At 35.8% G+C, this 24,981-nt stretch overlaps 1 protein-coding gene across 2 annotated transcripts in view; it reads right to left on the bottom strand.

Moving 5' to 3' along the window:
- The window catches only part of LOC149835891 (putative serine protease EDA2), an 88,578-nt gene that overhangs the window by 35,032 nt on the left and 28,565 nt on the right, over positions 1 to 24,981 (bottom strand). For both annotated transcript variants that reach the window (XM_090008829.1, XM_090008828.1), the window contains exons 3-7: positions 18,304 to 18,459; positions 2,988 to 3,170; positions 2,658 to 2,774; positions 2,243 to 2,296; positions 2,078 to 2,149 (exon numbers count right to left, since the gene is read on the bottom strand). In XM_090008829.1, coding sequence (XP_089864955.1) covers positions 2,078 to 2,149; positions 2,243 to 2,296; positions 2,658 to 2,774; positions 2,988 to 3,170; positions 18,304 to 18,459 — 582 coding nt within the window. The remainder of the gene's footprint in view (positions 1 to 2,077; positions 2,150 to 2,242; positions 2,297 to 2,657; positions 2,775 to 2,987; positions 3,171 to 18,303; positions 18,460 to 24,981) is intronic.

Here is a 24,981-nt window from a genome sequence, read left to right as displayed (position 1 = left end):
ATCCCGTTGTGTCAGTTAAAAAATGGCCTATCTATCAACTAGATGTTAAGAATGCATTCCTAAATGGTGAATTAAATGAAGAGGTTTACATGGATCCTCCACCAAGAGTATGTATTGGTAAAAATAAAATTCCCAAACTTGAAAAGGCATTATATGGTTTGAAATAAGCCCCAAAGGTTTGGCATGATAGATTTAGTAATTTAATAACAAGCTTGAATTTTCGCTCATGCTATACTGACACTGCTTTGTTTGTGAAAAGTGCAGGGTCTTCAGTAGTTATTCTATTACTTTATGTTGATGATATGATCATCACTGGAAGTGATGAGCAAGAATCAATGATAATAAAAAAGTTTTAAAAGAAAATTTTGACATGTCTGACCTTGGTTTCTTAAGATATTTTTTAGGAATTGAAGTAGTGTACTCTCCTCGAGGGTACATTCTCTCTCAGATGAAACTTGCCGCTGACATTTGTTCCAAGTCTGGTATTTCCGATGATAAGAAGACAGAAACCCCTGAAGTCATCAATGCAAAGTTAAGGTTGGAAGATGGAACACCTCTCGAGGATCCTACTCCCTACCGTCAACTTGTTGGGTCTCTAACCTACTTATCCATCACTCGGCCAGACATAGCTCATGTCGTCCACTCTGTCAGTCAGTTTCAACATGCACCTACAACCGTGCACATGAGTGCAGTCTTAAGGATCGTCAGATACATCAAAAACACCATAACTAAGAGAGTTTTTCTTTCCTCCTCTTCATCACTTGATTTAATTGCTTATACTGATGCTGATTGGAGAGGAAATCCCAATGACAGAGTCTCAACTACGGGTTTTTGTGTTTTCTTAGGTGACTCTATGATTTCTTGGAGATGCAAGAATCAGCACAAAGTATCTTTGTCCTCAACAGAAGCGGAATATCGTGCTATGGCCACTACAACCATGGAACTTGTATGGCTAAGAAGTCTCCTCAGTGATATGGGCATTGTCATCTCTACTCCTTCGAAGATGTGTTGTGACAACAAAAGCGCAATTTATATTGCAAGCAATCACACCTTCCATGAGCGTACTAAGCACATCGAGATGGACTGCCATTACGTACGTGATGAATACCTAAGAGGAACCATAGCACTACCTTACGTCACATCCGATTACCAGTTGGCGGACTTCTTCACTAAAGCCCTTGCCGCTCCTCGTTTTTTGTTTCTCCTTAACAAGCTTTCGATTATATCCCCGTAAGGCTTGAGGGAGGGTGTTAAAATACATGTAATCCATATATATATATATATATATTTATATATATATTGTCGAATATACCCAATAGGGGTATTTTAGTCATTTCACAAGTACCCGATAGGGGTACTTGTTATTTTCCCTTTCTTTTGTATTTATTTTTGCACTTTATTTTCTTCTTTTTTATTTTGTTTTTTACCCACATAAGGGGCCCCACCATGGAGTCGATGGGGCCCCCAACGGTTACATTTGTGACCTTAACGACTCCATGGGGAGCCCCCTATGTGGCTCTTCTTTTAAGGCCATAAGGCCACCCCTCACTCTCCTTTTTTGTGTATATATAGGGATGAACCCTTCTTGTATTCTTTACTCTTGAGAGCTCTCTCTCTTTTCAATAAGAGACATTTATATTTTTATGTTGTGGGATTTGGGTGTCATCCCTTTTGTTTGTCCATTGGTGGACATTGTAAGTGCTTATCGCACTCTTTGTTTTTTCGCATATCTCATTACAGCTCTACCATGTCCATTGCCTTCTTATTCCTTTGCTCTCCATTCTTAATCAATCAACAGAGACAACTGCTCGCCTCCATCTCTGTACTGATCAGAAGAGTTTGAACATAGAACGACTTGCTGCACAATCTGTTTTCATTAGCTAGAAGTGTGGCACATGCTCCATGGCACAGTGCAATAGCTTCAATAGAGGCAAGAATTACATGGTGAGCTGGATGCAACTTGCTATGGTGTTACAGTGTTCTCACTATCAAGTGCAAACTAAATGCAAAAATATGATCAGTATAAGACAGAAACATTAAATAATCCAATTTAAATTGTCAAACCACAAGTGATTACCACTAAATCATTTCCAGCTTTCCTTGCATCCAGGAGTGGGAAACATAGTCTGTCAGGATTTCCATACTGAAACTGAAATCCAGGAGAAAAAAGAATCATTTAATCAGAGTCCGAGCATTCAATGATGCAATTCCTATTTTCTTCTGTAAGATCAACATTACTTACCGCTACAACGGCAGAATCTGCCAGCAAGTAAAGGAAATCTGCATTGTTTCTTAGCTGCGATAAAAAAGAAAGGAAATTTTGCGTTGTTCATAAGAAAAGTTTGGAACAGATTTTAAACTAAAAAATGCATATACCATGAACATCTGTCAAGGGGCCAGAATGGAGCAAAATAGGCAGAGTAAAGAAGTGGTGTGCAGCAAATAAAACACAATGTAGAGATTCATCCTTGCAACATGTATGCATGCAATGTAGATTTAAAAACAAAATCACTATAAGAAACAATTAGATGACTTGAAAATCTAACACCAGCTTGTATGCACAAAAAGGACAAAACAAGCAGATGACATGAGCAAAATATAATTTTCTTGCCATACTTGTGAACTCAATTTTCGTGAAACAAGAACTAAGGATGTACCTTTGGTGCACCAAACATATGTTTTATTGCACTTTCATTAGACACCAGTCGTTGCTCAACAAGGCTTGTAATTTCTTGAAGTGCAGCTTTGCATTCTGCACCAGCTGACACACCAACCTACAGTAGGAACAAAAATTCCAACAAACCAACAACATATTCCCATTAGGAGGTAACTTCCAAGCTTTAGAAGATGCAAAAGAACCTTTGCACAATCAACTGAATAAACTTAAAGAGACACCTTGTGCAAGTACCAGCCAAGAAAGTCATTCTTAATCAAGAAAAAGTAATGTATGAGCATTTGCAAATATGTATTCAGTAAGAATAGTGCACCTGCTGGTCAAAATCAGAGAAGTTATAAACTGCAAGAATAACTCCAGAGCTTGCAAGGCTTCCACATGTTAAGTGTGGAAACTTTAGACGGAACCAGGCACTCAGAGCTCCAGAGTAAGATACACCAAAGAAAAACCAAGGATTGTCACTGGCTGATTTATTGAGCTTTATGTTCAAGGTTTCCTAAAAAGGTCAATAAAGAATAAGCACTGATAAAAATAAATGATAAAAAGCACAAAACTAGAATTACAAGATAGATTTATGTTTATTCTCATACAGCACATAGAAATCCAAAATTCGTGTGTAAATATCACATTTTAAAGGTAGCATTTTGCACATTGATGAGTAAACTTTTAGACCATTATATTCCAGGTGTGGGTGAAATCTCATTCTGCTGCCCGTCAAGAACTACTTGATGCTATTTCTAATTCTGCAGATTGATCAAATATCAAGAGCACGCATATCATTTAGAATGATCATACTGCTACCATCTTTAAAAGCAAAAGAGGGAGAGGGTGAGATTGAATCCTCTTAATTTGCATTCAATATGGCAGCTGTCAAACCTAAAAGTACATTAAGTTACATGATAAGGGGTAAAAGATAGTAAAACCCTTCAAACAAAAAAGAAAAAGTCATATATATCTATATATAGATATTGGGTAGTGTTTGCTACCCTCGTGGGTAAGGAACCCCTTAGTGAAAAAATGTGATTTTTATTTTTTTCAGTTTTTTTGCACATCTGATCCTCCAGATGTGATCGACATATTAAGTTTAGTAGAAACTGACCTTTGTATCATGTTTTTCTGATGTATATGTCAGGCTTTATGAGTGTCGAAAAATCAACGGCCTACAATGTAACAAACTTTCAAACCTCAAAAAAGCATACTTTACGCCGAAAAACTATGATCCAAGGGTTGATTCCTACCATTTAAACCCTGAGTCCATAAGGTCACATTTGGTCAAAACAATCTCTCCCTATATATGGATGGTTTATATTTGGTACTAATGAAGGTATGGAGCTATTAAGAAATCACAGAAGCTAGCAGAATCGGCTCAATCTGACCTCATAGAGGTGTTCAGCATAGTTTGTTTTCCCAAGAGTTGCACCTTGGGTCATTTTATTAGAAGCTTTTACATGATATTTTTAATCATGAAACTCATAGTCAGAGATATAGGAGATGTTTTGAAAATATAGAGATAATATAGCTGTAAATTCATAAAACGATATTAAAGGCAAAATATCACGATATCTTGAAAATATGAAAAACTTATATATATTATGATATTATCGCAGTAATATCAAGATATTATCACACTAATATCACCATATTAGGAGTCAAATTTTACTTTTTTACTTCTTTTCTCTATCTTAGCTATGATTTTTTTTCTTTCTTATATTATCACACTAATATCACCATATTATATGTGTATTTTATTATCTAAACATGTTATTTTCTTACTTAATTCCACTACTTTTAGATTTGAACTTTTTTAAGCACCTAGGTTTTCCAAAGATTTATCAATTAAACCTATATTATCGGGAGAAATTGCCTTGCAGAGATATAGTCGAGACCGATATTTGTGACTATGGTGAAACTTGTAATGCAGTATGCAGAAATACAAAACAAAGTGCACATGAACTATTACAAGCCCAATATGGTATAATACACAAAGCACTAAGGAACTACACAAGCACAAAGTGCACACAGATCAACATAATCAACATAAAAACGTATATCTTTTATGGCACTTAAATGCTTAAGAGAAGCATTAATAAATAGGGACAAGAAGTCTCATATTTATAGAATACAAAAGAGAAGGGAGCTCCCAATGGTCATATTTGGGACTCTCAACAGCTCTTTGGTTTAAAGGACCAAAGAGCCCCTTGCTTGATACAAAAAAATAAAAAAATAAGTAAAAGTACAAAACTGTCCCTAGTAGACAGCACTTATACAATGAAAGAAAAGATGAAAATACCCCTAAAGGGTATTACTTATTACAAACAGTTTATAACATAATATATGTATATATATACATATATTTTGACACCCCCCTCAAACTTACGGTGAAATTACTGAAAGTTTATTAAGGAGAAAAATAAACCAAGGTGCACCAAAAGCTTTAATGAAGAAATCTACAAGCTGGTACTCTGATGTAACATTCAGCAACTCAATAGTTTCTCTCAGATATTCATCATGTACATAGTGACAATCCATCTTAATGTGTTTTGTTGTTTTGTATAGAAGGTGTGGTTGCTCACAAATGTAGATGGGATTTTTATTATTGTTAAAATTGTAATCTCATAGCTAATCTCATATGTAATATACCACTATCATATGTAATCTTATCTTTTTAGTTTAGTTAGCTTTTCTTTTTAGTTTAGTTAGCTTTTCTTTTTTTCAGTTTTGGACATGTAATAGGCTTTATGCTTTTTTGACCAAGTCAAAAAGCATAAAGCATCATTTCTTACTTTTTGGACATATAATAGGCTTTATGCCTTTTTGACTAAGTCAAAAAGCATAAAGCACTAAGAGAGTCGTTGGGAGCCCAACGACTCCCTCTCCCTCTTCTTTATTACTTGTATAAATATGGGGTCTCACCCCATTGTAAAAGTATCTTTTAGTGTGGGTTATATCCCACTTGAATGAAATTGTATTTGCATTCTTTCTTGGGTGGTGTTTTTATGAATCTTATTGATTCTTGTGAGTGAGCTTTGCTTATGAACCTTTATGGTTCTTGTGGGAGATCTTTTGTGAGAATCATTTGAGGATTCGGATTGTGGGTTGCATCTTCTTACAATTATCACAACACATCTTTGAAGAATTTGAGATGACCACTCCAATGTCTTTGAGAAGACTTATTAGCCACACAAGATCCATTGTTGTCGTAGCCATCGCATGATACTTAACTTTAGTTGAGGATAAAGATATTTTTTGTTACTTCATTTACCTACATGAAATTATAGAATCTCCTAAAAAAACACAAAAACTAGTAGTTGAGATTTTATCATTAGGGTTTTCTCCCCAATCAGCAACACTAAAAGCAAGCAAATTTAAAGAAGAGTATGGAGATAAAAAAATTCATTTATTTATTGAGTTCTTAAAGTAAAAATAATCCTTAATACTGCACTCATGTACACAGTCGTTGGAGCATGCTGAAATTGGCTGACTGCATAGACCGCATATAACGACCCCAAACTGACCCTCGAAAAATGTGATTTTTTTTTAAAACAGTTGCGAAAAACATCCCAAGGACCAGGGCACATTACAGATTTAATATTCACAACCCACCAACCATAAACAAACGGGCAAAGTTCCCGAGGTTCAAGGCAGTTTTCAATCATAGCTTAATACACAATTTGTATTTTAATGATTGAGTTTTATGCTTGTTCCCCGACCGATATCAGGAATCATCATCATCCATCTAAACATTAGGAATCCTCACCTAATGTCGGGACATCAATGAAAATTCATAACCATTGACGCCACTTTCTTGGTATACAAATAACTACAGCTGAGTCAACAACACCACCCTCAGGCAAAATGGTTGAAAGTTCCCTACAATTGTGGCCGAGAACATGAAATCTTTGCTATTTTAGGTTCAAGTTTGTCGGGGTTGTGATTGGGGTCTTTGCGACGGTATTTAGTATACTCACGGTCCCCTATAACAGCCATCCAAGGTTCCCTCCCTTTCATAGTGATACCAGGTGAAATGTCGCACATTTTCACACTTAGTTAAAATTTTGAGATTTCTGAAATTTGGCAATGTGTTGTAGAAATATAAGAAAATTCTCGATATTAGGATGCGATAATTGAGTCTGGGCATGGCCCAGGTCTCATTGACAAGACCGAAATGAGCCAATTAAAAAGTGATAAAAAGTTTTATTTTTGACGTTTAAAATCAAGCAAAATTCAAGCGAAATTCGGGTTATTTGGAGATGAATTTTAGAGGCGAAATTCAAGTTATATATCATTGAATGCGTCTCAAAATTCTGAGCATAACGGTATTTTACTTTTTAGGATTCGGGCTACGGTTGGCCCGAAAATCGCATTTTTTCAAAAAAGGACCGCCTCGACGGGTCGAGTCCGAATTTGGATCGAACTGGATCCAATGAATTTGATCCAAATTAATATGGATCTGGAGTCTGGACTCTATCGAAGACGCATATTAATCTGGTATTGATCCAGCCCAAAACTCATTTGGATTTTTGGAGATGGATTTGGATCTTGGATTCGGATCCAAATCCAAATTAATGCCCAACGAATTTTTAACTTTAAATTCATTAGATAGCTTTAAATTGAAGTTATTCAGTGTTAAGAAGTCTTCTATGTTGATAAAATAACCTTTGGAAATTTCTAGATATTTATTAATTAATTAACAATTAATAATTAATTAATTAATTAATTAATTAATTTAAATTTCAAATTTTGATTTAAGTTTTTTTTAGAACTCTGAATAGAGTCCTTAAACCCATATATAATCACTTAAGAAGTATCCTAGTTTAATAAAATAACTTTTGGAAGGTTCTAAGTATTAATTAATTAATTAATTAATTAATTAATATTTAATAATTAATTAATTTTATTTAATTCCAAAATTTTATTTTGGTATTTGTTTAGGACTCTTAATAGAGTCCTTAAACACTTATGGAAGCATCTAAGAAGGTTTGAGAGACTTAGAGTCCAAATGAATTAAAAATTTGAAAAGTCAACCTAAAGAGTTTTAAAATTTCAGAAAGTGAGAGAGTTCCAATTAAAGATTAGCTCCAGCCCTACTAGATAAGAGGGGGTGTCACCCCCCTTTTCTCTATAAATAGCCTTAAAGAGAGAGAGAGAGAGAAAAGAGGAGGAAAAAGAGAAAGAAGAAGAAAAGATTTTTCTCCAACCCATCCCTTAATTTTCATTCGATCTATGGTTAAGGTACGGGTTTCTCTTTTGTTTTGGATGGGAAAAAGGGCATGGATTGGATTTCCATGCAATATTTTGGTGGAAATCCATGGAGAAAGAGTAAACTTAGATATTCACTATAAGATACATGGTTAAAATTTATGTATTTGCATCGTTTTCGAAATTTATTTTGGGGATATATATGTGCTGCTGCATATACATATTGGATGAGCCGCCGATCTAGTATGTCCGTGCTTCAAAACAATTTCTGTGCAAGTCCATTAAAACAGAAATCGTGTGTTAAGATTTCATGTTTAGTTTAATCGGTTAGATCCATAAGAAATCTTGATTTCAAAAAAAAAAATTCTACATGTTTCTTGATGGAGGAACTGGTAATGCATGTACTGTTGAGCCTGTAGGTACATACACGTGAGTACCTAAATTTTTAATTTTGCATATAAATGCCAAATGAATTTTGAATATGCATATTGGGTTTATAAACCAGTGCTTGCATGCTAAACTGAATGGAAACATGCATATGCATACATGTTTGACAGATGAAATAAATTTATATATATGTGCGTACCTGTGCTGGACCGACCGACAGTCCAGCCGAGTTGGGCTCGGCTGGGCAATACCCACTCCCTGAGGGTCTGGCAGCACTTGCCAAGTGCTGGTCAGCCTCTACCTGGCCAGCCGATTGGCTGGGCAGGTGTTATCCTTAACAAAAAAAAATTCTGTTGTGTTTCTAGCCAACTGGGTTTGGCTAAGCTGTTTCTTGTTCAGCAGGACATAGACCCAGACGACTTGGTTCGGCTGGGCCATGTGCCTGAAAAAAAAAAAAGGAAGTTTTGTTTTCAAAAAAAAAAAAAAAGAAGCTTTAGTCATGGGGCAGTCAGCTCCAGCTGACTGGGTCGGCTGGGCTGGGGAACTGACCCAGCCGACTGAGTCGGCTGGGAGGGTTTGGCCATATGCCAGACCCAGCCGCCTGGGTCGGCTGGGTCATATGCTTAAAAAAAATTTTGTTTAAGCACAAAAATTCTTAAAGAAAAAAGTTCTTATGCATGTTGGAATATCCAGATTTTTTTTATATGCTTGCAGGATCAGTTATGAAAGGATGATTTCAGATTTTTGGTTTATAACAAGCTTCTTTCCATGTACACTGGTTGGGTTCAATTGACTCCGAATAAAAAGTTTATGCTTGGCATGAATAAATTCCAGAATTTTTCTCTATTGGAATTAGACTTGGTTATGCATGTTGCACATGTTTAAGATTCGTTATGTTATGCATAATCAAATTATTATCGCATAGTTGTCTGTATATGTGCATACTTGAAATGATATGTTCCTACACGTAATAAATGCATGAGTGTTCACATGAATGGGAGCATGCATTTGATATGAATACGTGCATTGAATGAAAGCATGCATTTAATGTGAGTATGTGAATTCATACTCATGCATATGAATATTATTATTTCATGCACATCTCTAAATTGGCATTCATGATTGTGCATCGAAAGGCATGTGATATGAAAAGAATACATTGGCATGTTCCTTAAAAATTTTGCATATGAATGCATAGATGATCAAGATGGATCATCATAGGTTGTGAAAGCCTTGAGCTGGTGTGCTCCTTACTTTACTTGTTTATGCATTGCAAAAATCACATGTGATATTATGGTTCTAATTGCACTATTCTATGTTGTCATAGACTATGGTCCTAGGAAGAGTTTCGCATGTGGATGTGCGAGCTTGTATTATTAATTATGCATGATGAATTGCGATTTAAAGAAGAATTAATAACAAAATTAAAGAAAATTAAAGAACAATGTAATCTACGTTTCCTTGATGTCCTTTCTATAGTATGAGAATCTTGGACATTGCGGTTTTGGGAAATCGTGAAGATACTAAAACTTCGTGTGCATTGTTGCCCCTAAACCCGATATTGAGGTTCTTATCATGGCCACAGTTTTAAAGAGAGTTTGTCACATTGCTTGAGGGTGGTGTGTAGACACATCTGTTGTTTTGGTATACCAAGAAAGTTGCATTATAGTTGTTGATTTACATAGTATCATAACATTGGTTGTTGATTTTCAATGTTCCGATAGATGGTGTTTATTCCTGATATCGGTCGAGAGCTAAGTTTAGAACCTAGTAATAAAATACAACTTATGTGCTAAGTTGCCCTAGGAACCCTATTTTACCTCAAAAAATTTTATTCGTTTGGAGTGTCCGCGGGCAACAGTAATTAAAAAGAGGAACTTAAATTGTGTGCATCTAATAGAGACATGCATATGAAAAATAAAAGATAATAATTTATTCATACATGTGCACTGAAATCATGCATATTCCTGCTATGCATTAGATCATGCATACTTGTTCCCTTAATTGTGATATATTTGTAAATGCATGATGTTTGTTCTCTAATGCATGTTAAATGTCTTTATTGTTTAATTTGTGGTCCTTATATTGTTTATAAATTATTCTCTCATGCTTAATAATTGTTCCCTATTGTATGAATAGTTAATTGAGTTATGAATTTGTCATAATTGTGTCCCTCTAAAATATTGCATGAATCTTATTTATATTTTTACTTATTTGTTTCATCAAAGGGATTCGTACATAGAATTTTTTGGATTATGACACTCCTACTTTTGTGTTTTTCGTAGCTTAAGAGGATCAGTGAGGCGACTTACTTTTGAGAGGAGCTACGAGGGGACTACATGACTGCTTGGCAGACTCGGGACAGCATGGCTCTACGCTTTTACTTTATTTTGATTTTTTTGCACATATTTTCAGACTATTTGAATTCGGATGATGGATATAAGATCCCTTGTGGTGGTGGTTGTATTTTAACTGTAAAGGCCCCGAATCTCAGGGAATGTTTTCGCACTTGTAAAAAAAAAATTGACATTTTTTCATGGGTACGAGTTGGGGTCATTACACTAGGAAAAAAAATTATTACATTATCTGGTCTTTTTTATCATTTCAATTTATTAGAGTTCTTTACACAAGAACACTTATGCAAATCCACATGCAATAACAAATTTGAGCCCTTTCCCCATCAAATTCATAGTCCAATTAATTCAAGAAAACCAATTTTCAACAAAAATCATTTTGCTGCAAAAATTATTTCGTAAGCAACAAATGCTCACAACCCTCAATGGCGTGTTAGTGGATCAAACATTTCCACAATAAATTAGCATTGCAAGATTTTTCAGTGAACATGAAATACACATAACGAATTAAATTTTCATGTTCATTACACAATTCATGGTATAATCACAACAATTTAACGAATGCATATTGAACCATGTATAACAATCTTACCATATTGTCAAAGAAGTCAAAATAGTTAAAAATTCATAAATTGAATAATTGTCCATAATATATTCATGTTTCGAACTCTATCAAGATCGCTGACATGCGTATATATATTTCTGTTGTAAGTGCTATCAAGATTACAGACAGTTATATAATATATAATTTTAAAATCGCACGCATATATATATATATGTGTGTGTGTGTGTGTGTGTGTGTGTGCGCGCGCGCGCATGCAAATTCCGAACATTCTCAAAATCGCAAACAGTTGTATATGCATATATGTTGAGATCTTTATCAAAATTTGCATGCGCACACACACACACACACATTATATATATATCAGGGTTGCTAATACAACCCCAAAACATAGACTATTATGCATACATTAAGGCTGCGAAACAGTCCAGATTTGCGAATTGATATTCATACATATCAGTGCTACAAATCCAGATCAAAAATGCAGATTGTTATGTATGCGTTAATGTTGTGAAACAGTCCAGATTTGCGGACTGATATGCATAAATACCAGTGCTGCAAATCCAGATAAAAAACGCAGACTGTTATGTATGTGTAAATGTTGCGAAACAGTCCAGATTTGCGGACTGATATGCATACATATCAGTGTCGCCAATCCAGACCAAAAACGCAGACTGTTAAGTATGTGTTAATGCTGCGAAACAGTTCAAATTTGTGGACTGATGTGCATACATATCAGTGCTACAAATCCAGACCAAAAACACAGATTGTTTGGCATTGTATTAAAGCTGCAAAGACAAATCAAATTTGCAAACTGGTATAGACATATATATCAAGGCTGCTAACAAAAATCAAAATCACAGGCTGATATATATATATATATATATATTGCGAATCTTGTTCAAGAACGCAAAAAAATACAGGTTTATAATTGCAGAAAAATCGCAGATTGCTTACAGAAAATTCGCAAGCATGTTCATGATCAAGAACGCTGAAAATAGCAAGTTTATGCATGCAAAAAATCGCAAACATACATACAAAAATTTCGCAAGCATGTTCATGATCAAGAACGCAGAAAATAGCAAGTTTATGCATGTAGAAAATAGCAAACATGCATGCAGAAATTTTGCAAGCATATTTATGATCAAGAACGCAGAAAATAGCAAGTTTATGCATGGAGAAAATCGCAGACATGCATACAGAAATTTTGCAAGCATGTTCATGATCAAGAACGCAAAAAATAGCAAGTTTATGCATACAGAAAATCACAGACACATTCATGGATGCAGAAACATGGATTTAAGCATCAAGAATGATAAAAATATACATGATATGCATGCTGAAATTTTCAAACCTATTCATGAATACATAAACTAGAATTTAAGCAACAAGAATGGTAAAAATATACATGATATGCATGCAGAAATTTTCAGACATGTTCATGCATGAAGAAATTCAGTTTTAAGCATCAAGAACACCAAAAATACATAGCATATACATGCAGAAATTTGCATACATATTTAGGGATGCAGAAAATCAATTTTAATCATTAACAACACCAAAAATACATAGCATGCATACAAAAATTTGCAGACATGTTCAGGGATGTAGAAAATCAATTTTAAGCATCTAAAATATCAAAAATACATAGTATATACATGCAAAAAATTTCAGATATGATCAGCCCTTAAATCCATATGATTTAAGACATGTTAAACCCTTTTCTATCAGAAAAAGAGAGGAACCCGTACCTTGTTATGTTGTAATACGAGAAAAGAATAGAAGAAAAAGAAGAAGGTAATGCTCTTCCCCCCTTTTTTCTCTCTTTCTCCTTTTCTTCTCTCTTTTCTTTTTCCTTTCTCTCTTTTTCTCTCTCTTTCTTTTTTCTCTCTTCTTTTTCCTCTTTTCCTCTCTGCTTTTTCCTCTTTTCCTCTCTAGGTAACATTTTTAGAGAGAAAGGCTTTGCCTCTCTCTTATATAGTAAAAGTTCTCTAGGAGGTGACGCCCCCCTTCTAGATCCATATGGCTTTGGGGCAATCCTAACTTCTTTCTAGAGTCTATCATTTGGGGTAGAGTTCCACCAAAGGTAGTATTCTACCCTATCATAACTACTATATATATATATATATGTTTCTTAAAGTTTTAAATTCTCTTTTGTTTTAAATAAGTTGTGGATGTATTATGTGTCTGGGTTGGACTCATGATCCAAATCCATATTCATATCTATTTGGATCTCAACCCATTCATGGGCACTAGTTAATATGGATCCTGGACTAGGTCTAGATCAATATTGACGGCAATCCAAATGTATATAGAGCGGGTCGACTCTGATCCAAATTGAAAAAGACCCAAAATAGAAGTCGCTCTAATTAAAAAATGCATTTTCCGGACCAACCCATATCCAAAATCGCCAAATCAGATCTCCTACACGATCTACGTTCCATAACGGATCTAACTATGGTCCTAGACCGATTTAACTCATGAATTTTGCCTGATTTTAACCTGAATTTTGCTCCAATTTAAAGGTTAAAAAATAAATAAAATTCTGCAGGGGTTCCATATCATATATAGATATCTTCAATGGGCCCTGAACCAGATTGAGACCCCCATTGATGTGAGCCATATTTATTATTTTTTAACAATTTTTGACATATTACATATAACTGTTTAATTAAAATTGCATTTTCAAGCTTAAAAATATAGAAAAAATTACAAGATACTACACCTCAAGGGCAATGTCGGGTCTGGTAATGGATAGGTAGGCGAGGGATCCGATCAACTTTCTATACGATGTAGGGTCGTCAGAAAGAGTTTCATCTTCAAGTCTTAATTTTGCATTGACAACCTCAAGATTCTCCACCTTCTTGTCGTCAGAAATACCTGACTTAGCACAAATGTCAGCTGCCAGTTTCATCTAAGATAAGATGTATCCTCTGGAGGAATAGGCAACCTCAATACCTAAAAAATATCTCAAGAAACCCAGATCAAACATATCAAAATTTTCTTTTAACATAGATTTAATTTCACTAACTTCCTTTTTATCACTTCTTGTAATTATCACATCATCAACATAATAACAACAATATCATAATATTTGTACCTGCATTCTTAAGAGAACAATGTCAATATAACATGATCGAAAATCCAATTTTATCATGCAAATACCATTTTTTTCTTGACTAATTTTAAAACTCATTTGACATATATTTTCCACCTGAATCAGATCTAAGGATAGAAATATTACTTTGAAATTGATTTTTGACCGTCATATGAAATTCTTCAAAGAAGAAAAAACATTTGATTTTAAATTAAGTACATCCATGCATGTCTTGTGAAGTCATCAATGAAAACATCATAATAAGAGTAACCACCATTTGATATGACCGGAGAAGGTCCCCATACATCCGAATGCATCAACTCAAAAGGTCTTTTTGAAATAAAAGTTTTTTGAAGAAAGAAAATAGATTTTATTTTTTCAAAGATACAATCTTTATAAGTAACATCTTTTTCATTCCAACAAGTCTTCGTAAATGGGAATAGATACATCTTGGAAAAGCTTGGGTGTCCAAGTCTTTTGTGTCATATTTCAATATCCTTTTCTTGGACATAAATACAAAATAACTTAGAAGGAATGGACAAAAAATTCAAGTAGTAAAGATCTCCTCTTCTAGTTCCTTGCCCAATCTGTTTTCCGGACCGGAGATCCTGCATGGTGCACCTTTTTTATGAAAAAGAGATTTCACATCCATAATCGGATATCTGAGAAACGGGAAAAATATTTAAATTAAGTTTAGGAACAACTCTTATTTTTGGAACAAGGAAATTTTTTAGAGGAATTTGAATTTAAAGTCTCAATGCTTTCAATTTTTAAAGAGGTTCCATCGGCGGTTGAAACAAATTATAAATTTGGATTGATGCATATATAGAAAAGAGAATCATTGTAAGGGGTCATATGAAAAAAGACTCCCGAATCAAGAATCAAAAAACACACACCTGGAGGAGAAGAAGAGGCAATAGTGTTAAAGGATGTAGATGATGAATTGAGTATTTGTTGAAGTACCTCCGATAGTTGAGAAAGAGAAAAAGTGTCTCCTCTTTTGCTTATCTTCTCCCTCTTAATTGTGGATTCTTCAATGGAAGCCACCTTGTTCTTGAAATTAACATTGAGCTTAGGACAATTAGGCCTTATCGTCCCGACTCATTACAATAGTCGCAAATAGCTTTTTTTTCACCATAATTTTCACCATTATAGTTACCTCTATTATAGTTACCACTACTATAGTTATTATTATTACTATAGTTACTTTTTCTCTCAAAGTATGGAGGTTTGTAAGACTTCACATGGTTGTCGAGCTTAGATACCGCCAACACTTCATTTCTCCTCTTTTAAACATGCTAAGACGAGTTTTATCTTGTCATATTTCGACAACAGCATCCTCTAGAGGAATAGGAGTAGATCAATGAAGAAGGGAAGATCTCACTTGCTCATATTCGGGGTGAAAGACCATACAAGAATTGAAAGAATTGCTCTTTTTCCATTGTTAGCACCTAAGCTCTACATCTTCAATGGCAACCCATTTTGGATCCAAAAGAGCCAACTCGTCCCATAGAGGAGATAGGGCACTAAAAAAGTCAAAGACACTCATGTGTCCTTGTTTGGTATCTTTTGGGGTATACATACCCTTTATAAATGACCATGCTTCATTGGCCTTTCTAAATTTAGCAATGTTGGCACATATTTTTATGTAAATATTGTTCATAAACCATGCAAGAATTTTTGCATGGTTGTTCTCCCAATCGTCTACTTTAGATTGATACTCACTAATAGTTTTGGTACGATCAGCTCCTTCAAAAACTTTAATTTGTTCTCCTTTCTTGGTAAGCAAAAGTTGAGGTTCAGGAATAGTGTCCATCACATATCCTCAAAGCTTATTTTCTTAAGATTATTCTCCATGGTGAAAGCCCACATCATATAGTTTGTGCCATTTAGTTTGAAGGAGAGATCTATCTTTGAATCATGCTTCATTTTGAATGTGAAAAGGAAGAGGGAGACAAAGAAGTAATATGAAAGAATACCTCTTTGAATCACCCCAATCACCACGAGCATAGAAACACTTGATGGCCACTCTCCACAAGTCTAAGAGCACTATGGCTCTGATACCATGTAATGAAGTATGCGGAAATACAAAACAAAGTGCACATGCATTATTACATGCCCAATATGGGATAATACACAAAGCACTAAGGCACTACACAAGTACAAAGTGCATACAAGACTTCAAAGAGGAGAAGATCAACACAATCAACATAAAAAATATATCTTTTATTGCATTTAAATCCTTAAGAGAAGAATTAATAAATAAGGACACGAAGTCCCATATTTATAGAATAAAAGAGAGAAGGGAGCTCCCAATGGTCATATTTATGATCGTTGGGACTCCCAACAGCTCTTTGGTTCAAAGGACCAAAGAGCCCCTTGCTTGATACAAAAAGACAAAAACATAAAAATAAGGAAAAGTACAAAACTATCCCCAGTGGACAGTACTTATTACTAAAGGAAAAGACAAAAATAACCTTGAAGGGCATTACTTATTACAAACAGTTTATAACATAATATATGTATATATATACATATATTTTAACAAAACTTTGGTACATTGTGGGCCATTGATTTTTGCCGTCCTTTAAAAACTTGCTTATATGTCGATCACATGATTCAAAACCGATTTCCTAATAACAAACATTGTAGATCACATCCATAAGGTCCAATCTACAAGAAAAATGAAAAATCTAAAAAATATGAAATGAAGGTGATATCTAGTCAATAGTTCCGCGAGCGGCGCACGCGCGCGCACACACACACACATATATGTAATGATGGGGTCCTCTGGAAGCACCACCACCCACATGGTAGAAACAGCAGGTGTATGACTGCAACTTCTAAATCAGACCTCATAGATGTATTTGTATTTAGCATAGCTTTGTCTGATAGGAATCATGCCTTGGATCATGGTTTTTGGATGTAAAAACAAGACTTTCTAAGTCATGTAATTTTCATATTTGGGGCTATTAATTTTTAAGATCTTAAAAAAACTACATGTACATCACAATCACATGATCCAAAACTTGTTTTTTGTTAAGAAATGCATATAGATCATATATGTAGGGTTTGATTGACAAAAAAACTTAAACTATAGTTTATACTAGGTTGGTGTAGGTGCTCTCTCTCTCTCTCTCTCTCTCTCTCTATATATATATATATATATATATATATATATATATAGAGAGAGAGAGAGAGAGAAGGGGAGAGGGGGACTGTCCAACCAAGGAAGTCCTAAAATTTACAACCAACAATTTATCTACTTAATGCAATTATGGGACCTTTCAGATTTTTTTTTTAACCAAGAAACATGTTTTGGCTAGACTTATTTCAACACAATAACCCAAGTTTTGTATTGTAAAATTTGGTGCATTGTAGGCCATTGATTTTTTATGTTATTAAAATACATGTCTAAATATCAAAGTATTATAAACCAGTTTGTAGGTCAGAGGAAAGTCCAGTGAATCCTATGACTCTAGTCCTAAAATGGTCTAATGTGTAGACTTAAATTAGACCTGGGCTAAGTTTGAGGCTCTAAAAATTCTCCAAAAAAATTGCTTGTTCAAATGAGCTGTAAAGGCTAGAGAAGTAGTGACGGCTATCTGCATCCATGTGTAAAGTTTTCAGCATAGATTATTTTAATTCCAAATATACACCTGATTTTGCACAAATGGGAACATGGCATGCAGGACTTGATTTTTAAAGGGTCACCATGTAACTACTCAGAATATTATTATATATACTAGAAGATCTCTAACCATATCCCAAAGTAGTATTTTGCAACATTTGTCAAGTATTTAGTCATACTAAAGAGAAGCATAAACAAGAATCTACAAGGAGACAAGAAAAGGCAGTTTTTTTAGCACAACAAAACCTGTATCTATTAGTAAATAACATGACTTGTTCATTGACTATCAACAAATCAAGAGGATGACTGTAGAGTATTTTACTAGTTTATGTAATCAAACTTAGACAAAACAGGTTTTGGAAAGAGAATGCCGCAAACATATAGTATTACAGACATTACCTGATAATATTGTCGAAAAATAGCCAAGTCAAAAAGAGCCTGCTTTGAAGAAAGGTATCTCAAATTCTTTGTTAACAATGTCTTGAACGGGCTACTCTTTCCATAGTAACGGTGCTCAAGAGAAACTAAAGCAGCACCAAACTTCTTTGCCAAAACCTGTCTCAGAAGGGAAGCAAATAGACATACATCAGCACAAAAAAAAATCTTGAAGCATAATATGAATACAATACATATGCTGAACATGAAAAACCAATGGAATGGAGAAGAAAAAGCTTTGACAGTATTAAAGGTGTAGATTATAATGAACTAAACCCTTCTTAACCAGTTCATATACCCTAAAACGATTTACTCAACTTGCAACAACTGGTGAGATGTGTAAAAGCATCCTTAGTTTATTCTTCTTTTGCAACATGCTTGATGCATATTTGCATCAATCTTCTATAACAAAATATGAAAGAGAGAAAAATAAGACTATGTACTTATCATTCTCATGAAGAGATTGTGGGGCATGGTTACCTTCTAAACTTATTGTCCATATGCCTCTTGAGAAGCCATGTGAATACAGAGATAATATACCAACATATGCTTAGCAATTCTAGTGCCAAGGATTGTCTTAATGATAGTGTAGGTTGCTTTAGAGGCTTAAGTATGGGTTACACTATATACCCCTTAGCAAACGATCTTAAACCAATAAAACTCTAATGTCAGTGCAGATATCCAATCACAAATCATTAAAGTTTTTTGCCAAGCAGAAGCCTTGGTTGGTTATGTATCAGCCATCCAGCAAAAATACTTATATGCATAAAGAATCTTAGGTTCACTGGGGTAAATACCTTAAACGGGGTAAGGTTTGGTGGATGGTGCAATTACTGGTGTCAAACTCAATTTGGGGAAAATGCATTAGTAGCTTATAAGCCACATGGAGGTTATAATTCTAAAGGAACCATATTCATTGCAAGCATTTATTCTTCTTTTCATATCAAAAATTAGAAAATTCAGACTCGTGGCAAGCCAAGAACCTGAAAGAATCACCTATGAAATACACAATTTAGATAAAAAATGGTAAATGTGTAACAGTTGGAGATTTCTCAGTTATTATCAGATTTCAGCTGAGCTTCAGTAGGGTCCCTTCCTCTTGACTGCAGTATGTTGAGGAATGTAATATGATATATCATATATTACTGTATAATCATATGGGCAGTTTTGTACTTTAGTATTCAAAAGTATAATGGTCAATGTAAGAGGGTCATTTTGATCCAAAAGAGTTTCAGGTATAGGGTAAGGGGGTCGACCCCTATATGTTGTACTACTACTTGGTTTTCTTATTATTGAATGTTCTAGGTGTTCCTCTCACCATTGTCGCTTCTCCATGGATGATCCAAGAAAGATTGGTTTTGTTCATGGTATTAGAGCCAACTTTCTCATCTTGGAGAGGATTGTCATCGTCTAAGAGGAACGAAGAAAGCTTGTTCATCTGCAATTGGATTTGTGCCAGATGATATCATCAAAGGGGGTGCCTGGAGTGAAGTTTTGAAGTTGGAAATTCCAACTTGGGGTTTCGATAGAGGGTGATTTTAGAAGATCTACAAATCAAGAATCGACCAATTTGGATAAGTATCTGACTTTTTGTAATTTTTCTAATATTTTCTGGATTTTATATGAAGTTTGGTCCAGATTTGAGAAAAACATTGTTTCTTATCTCATCAGTAGTTCATAAGGGGTCAAATTACTTCTATTTTGGTTGTTTTTGTCTTCAGAGTAATCTGAATCTAGTTTGGTGATGAGATATGTTGTATGTTGAGAGTTTCTTTGAGATTTTGGAGGGTATGTGAGAGGTGATACTCACTGTTTTGGGGGTTTGGGGTTTTATGGTCATCGGCCGAGTATAGTATGCTGATTTAACCAAGATTTTGACTTTGTTAGTGAGCTATGGTTAGTATTCATCTTGTTGGCTGTGTTGCTCATCAATTTGATGAGTTTTTGGTGTTTGTGCACCTTGGGATTGTGTGCTATAGTTTGGATTCTGGACTGTTATTGGAGTTTTTTCTTTTTGCACTTAGTATCAGTTATATTCTGCTAAATTTCTAGTATATATGATATTTCTATTGTGGTATTGTTGTGTTTGGTGTGTTGTACAGCCCTGAATATTGTAGTTGGGGATTGTGGAAGTATGGAGAAGGGAGAACCTATTCAGCTCATCCCAGTGAAACTTGATGGGACCAAGTCACCAACTATGTGTAATGGTCAGATTTTATGACTGCAGTGATAGAAGAAAGGGGCGTTGATGGCTTCTTGGATGGGACTAGTGCCAAATCAAAGACCACACATACCAAGTATGATAAGTTGAATGAATGGAAGATGAAGAATGAAAGGGTAAAAGTTGTTAAAACATATATATATATATATATACCTTTTGTAATGCCCACTAGGGGCAATTTGGTCTTTTCATCATTTTGTAAATAGACATGTTCATTAGGGACATTTTTGTATTTTTATATTTTTTCATTTTCATTTTCTTTTTCTTTTTGGTTAATTAAAGGGGTAATAAGGGGATCTCTTAAGAGTTGTTGGGACTCTCCCCAACGATCATAAATGTGATCGTAGGGGAGCTCCCCTTGGCCCCTCTTGTGGTGTATATAAAGGGAACTTCTCCCTTATTCTTCTTAATGTTTTTTCAAGCATTTCAATAAAGGTTTCACAATTATTTCAAGTTATCTTCTCTCTTGTGTGTTTTTTGTGTTTGCCCTTTGTGGCATATTGTATCTTGTCCATTAAAGACATTGCGCTTACGTGATTGTGCCTTCTTATAGTCACCTTGTGACATTGTTTTTGGCACTTGAATTTCCTTATATGATATCAGAGCTCCTAGGTGTTGGAAGCACTCTTAGGACTTCTTGAAAAGATAGCGTTTGTTTACTTTGGACCGGATCCTTAAGATCCAGATCCAATCAGTTATCTTTAATATTCCAGATGTCTCTTGTAAGTGGTCATGTTGTAATTTTTTATTTATTATTAAGGGTAAACTTGTACCCTAATATGTTTTGTAATACCTATATATACAATGAAAAGGGACGCCCAGTGAAGGCATTCCTCTCTGTTTCGTATACCCCTCTTTTCTGTTGTCTTTCTGTCTTCTACAGGTAAAGGACTGGAGATCTGAAAGTCTAACATGGTATCAGAGCACGTAGAGATCTGGGCGTGAACGTGATTTCCAGAAGGTATGACTGAAGAGACTCTTTACTCTCCAATCAAAAAAAAAATCTTTCGTAGTCTTGTCTCTCGCCTTTAACCCTTATTAAACTTTTCACGTCCCACCTTCCTCTTTTCTGTTCTCTTTTGATTCTCTCTATTCGCGACAGCCTCGAACTACCTTTCGTTTCAGCCTATCACAGATTTATTCTGTTTTGACTTCAGATCTGGATTGTTACAGTCTGTCGCAACCCTATTTTTTTTTTCTCTGATCTACTGTTCTCCTTCTAGGTCAGATCTCCAGATCTGGAACTGTGAATCCCAGATTTGAAAATCGTTGCCTTCTGCATCAACATTCTTTTTCACTGAATATTGTTCCACTATCTTAACATCTTCTATATTCTTCTTACTGCTGAGCCAAAAGATAACCAGATCTGATTAGTATCAGGTCTGTCTATCACCATCCTTGTTTTCTGTATTTCTTTTCCAATATTCCTTTATCTACTATGGATTTCCCCGCTGCACAGTCCAGTCTTTCCGTGAGCTTCCTTAACCAACTTGTGTCTGAAAAACTACACACTTCCAATTTTTTGACCTGGAAAAGGCAAATAATCCCTTTTATAAGGAGTCAGGGTCTCCTCTGTCATCTTGATGGATCCGTAGCAGCCCCTCCAAAACTTATATCTCGTGAAGATAAGGATGACAAAAGGGTAACATCTACTAGTCTCATTTCAAATCCAGAATATCTTAGCTGGGAAAAACGAGATCAGCTACTTGTGGCCTATATCACTTCGACCCTATCGCAGGAAGTCCTTATTGTCATTCCAGATGATTGCACAGCTGCACAGTTATGGGACAGATTGGTTTGCACATATTCTCAGATTTCAGAGGCTCGAGTGGTATTCCTCAAGCGTGAATTTCAGATGATGAGGAAGGATTCTTTGACTGTCATGGCATATTTGAATAAAATGAAAAGTGTAGTTGATCAGTTAGCTCTCATAGGATGCCTTGTTAGTGATAAAGACATGGTTCAACAGATTTTGAATGGATTGGGAGCTGATTATCATGTTCTTACAACTTCATTGTTGTGTCTACCAGAATTACCAAAGTTTGAGGATTTACACACTAAGTTGCTACAATATGAGATGTCGTTGAAGGGTTTGCCAGAGGAATCTCATACACAAGGAAACAATCAGGATGTTCTTGCTACAGGAGTCAGCTATGGAGGAGGGAGAGGAGGATATGGTTTTCGAGGACGTGGAGGACAGGGCAGAAATGCCTCAGGGGGACGTGGGCTCTTACCCACCCCTAATAATCTTCTGAATTCTCAAGGACAGAGAAATGTGCCTACATGTTATATATGCAACAAAAAGGGTCATGTTAAGGCCAACTGCTGGTTTAATATGCAAAATAAAGGGAATCACCAGCAAGGAGAGCATAAGAAAGGAACTGAATCGAATGGAAAATTAAAAGAATTGCTCATGTCAGCCCTGGCAGCATTGAATTTAAAACAGAATGAGCAGGGAACATGGTATGTTGATTATGGGGCAGCAACTCATGTTGTTGGAGACACAGGTAAGCTTCTCAATCCTATTCCTTATTCTGGTGGAAATTATATAGTCACTTGGGATGGATCCCATCACTTTATTTCTCATGTTGGAAATCCAGTTATCCCTATGTCCAAGTCTGTTCTCAACCTTTTTAGTGTTATTCATGCCCCAAATATTAAAAAGGATATTATTTTTGTTTCCAAACTTGTTGATGATAATCATGTCTCTGTTGAATTCACTCCTTCTGTTCATGTGAAGGATCTTGATGCAGCGGAAAAATGCCGAAAGTATTCACGAAAAGGTTGCCGACGTGATTGCTTCTTAATCAACGAGTGAATCGACGTTGTCACGCTATGGGTTGACGTTGGTGCTTCACGTTAATGGGTGTTGTGTTGACGTCCTTTGATGCGGTGAGAAATCGACGCAGATCTGCTAGTGGAACAGGCGTTGGCTGCCTCTCCCAATGTCAAAGTGTACACGCTGGGGGTTGACGCTGAGGGCTACGAATGCAGGGAGGAAGCTGGTGCTGTCCTGTTATGGATTGATGTTGGATGATCTTCCCAATGCATGAAGTGAAATGGAAAACCACGACTAACAGCAAAGTAATGAAACTAACGGAAGAAATGAAAATGCAGTAAGAACGTGCGGTTGAAACAAAAGAAGCAAGGCAAGCTTTTTTCCAATTCAATAGTCTTCGTACAGGGAAATAGGACACTGCAGAAAGCAAAAGGAAACTGACATGACAGAGAAAATAACAAATAAAGAAATAGAAACAGAGTAATAACAATGAGCGTAATGAAGGAATCAAAAGGAAAACTGCAGAAAAAAAGAACAATATCAAAACAGGCTGCTGAAGCTTTAATCACATCTCTCTTTTACGAAACCCTAGGCAGCCTATTTAAAGGGGGGGTTTTGGCTGGATCCGGGTCTCGGGTCCAGACCCAGACGTATGTTGTTGGGTATGTGACGTCTGGGACGTTCCAGACCTGCTCTGCATCATTCTCCCCGGGTTGGAAAGAAGTCGGCTCTGACGACTTGTCACTACGGTATGCATATAAATCAGACACATTGACAATAGGCAACATGTATCGATATTCCTGGATGTCTCCAAATCAAAGCCTGTAGATTGGTTTAGAAATTGACCGTCTATACTATCTGCTATGACACCCCATGGAGGCACAAGCTAAATTTATGTTCCTCTAGCACGCGGTCTTAGGGGTCGTCCATAGAGAAATTCCCGGATCTCGTCCCCAAAAATAATCCCAAACGGATTCAAAAGCTCATGGTAGCAGCTAAACCGAGCAATGTTTAGTGATTTCCCAACACAGCCAAATTTGTAAACCTTCACAAATGTTTGGTCAGGTGGGTTAAGTCCTGAATTTTGGAGAATGCCTGGTGAATCTACAAGACAACCATAACCACTTAGCATAGGATTCCGGAACCTAGAAGTAGTAAATTGCATGGCGGACATGCCAACATGGCCTCCAGCCATCGCAAGGTTTGAAACAACATTAGGTAGTATTAGTGATTGGGAATCAATGTTAGCACCAAACAAGGCATTCTGGTAGTCACGGGTGCAATTTTCTGGTTGCACTCCAGTTTCTTTGCCATTTGAGTCTGCAAAGAGAGGCTTTTGGCATAAGGCAGACAAAAAGGACAATTGTGGTTGTTGACTACTTGCAGGATGAAATGGCTCATTATCGTTTTGCAACTGTCGTTGCTGCTGTTCATTGAATGGTTGAAACAATTGTTGATGCAAAAGGTGACTCTCAGCCTGGTTATCAAACATTGCATGTGCCTCTTGCTGGAGCATCATGCAATCGGCAACCCTGTGCAGGCTCGCTTCGATGAACTCCGGTGGCACAACTGACAGTTGGAGGTTTGTTGGGCATGGGTCGACTGCCACCGCACTCGGAAGGCCAACAACATCGCCGCCCAA

This window comes from Nuphar pumila, chromosome 6 (genome assembly GCF_984573655.1).
Source record: "Nuphar pumila chromosome 6, dmNupPumi1.hap1.1, whole genome shotgun sequence".
In the NCBI taxonomy this organism is placed as follows: Eukaryota; Viridiplantae; Streptophyta; class Magnoliopsida; order Nymphaeales; family Nymphaeaceae; genus Nuphar; species Nuphar pumila.
Note: the sequence above shows the minus strand (reverse complement) of the source record. Positions and strands in the feature narration are given on the sequence as shown.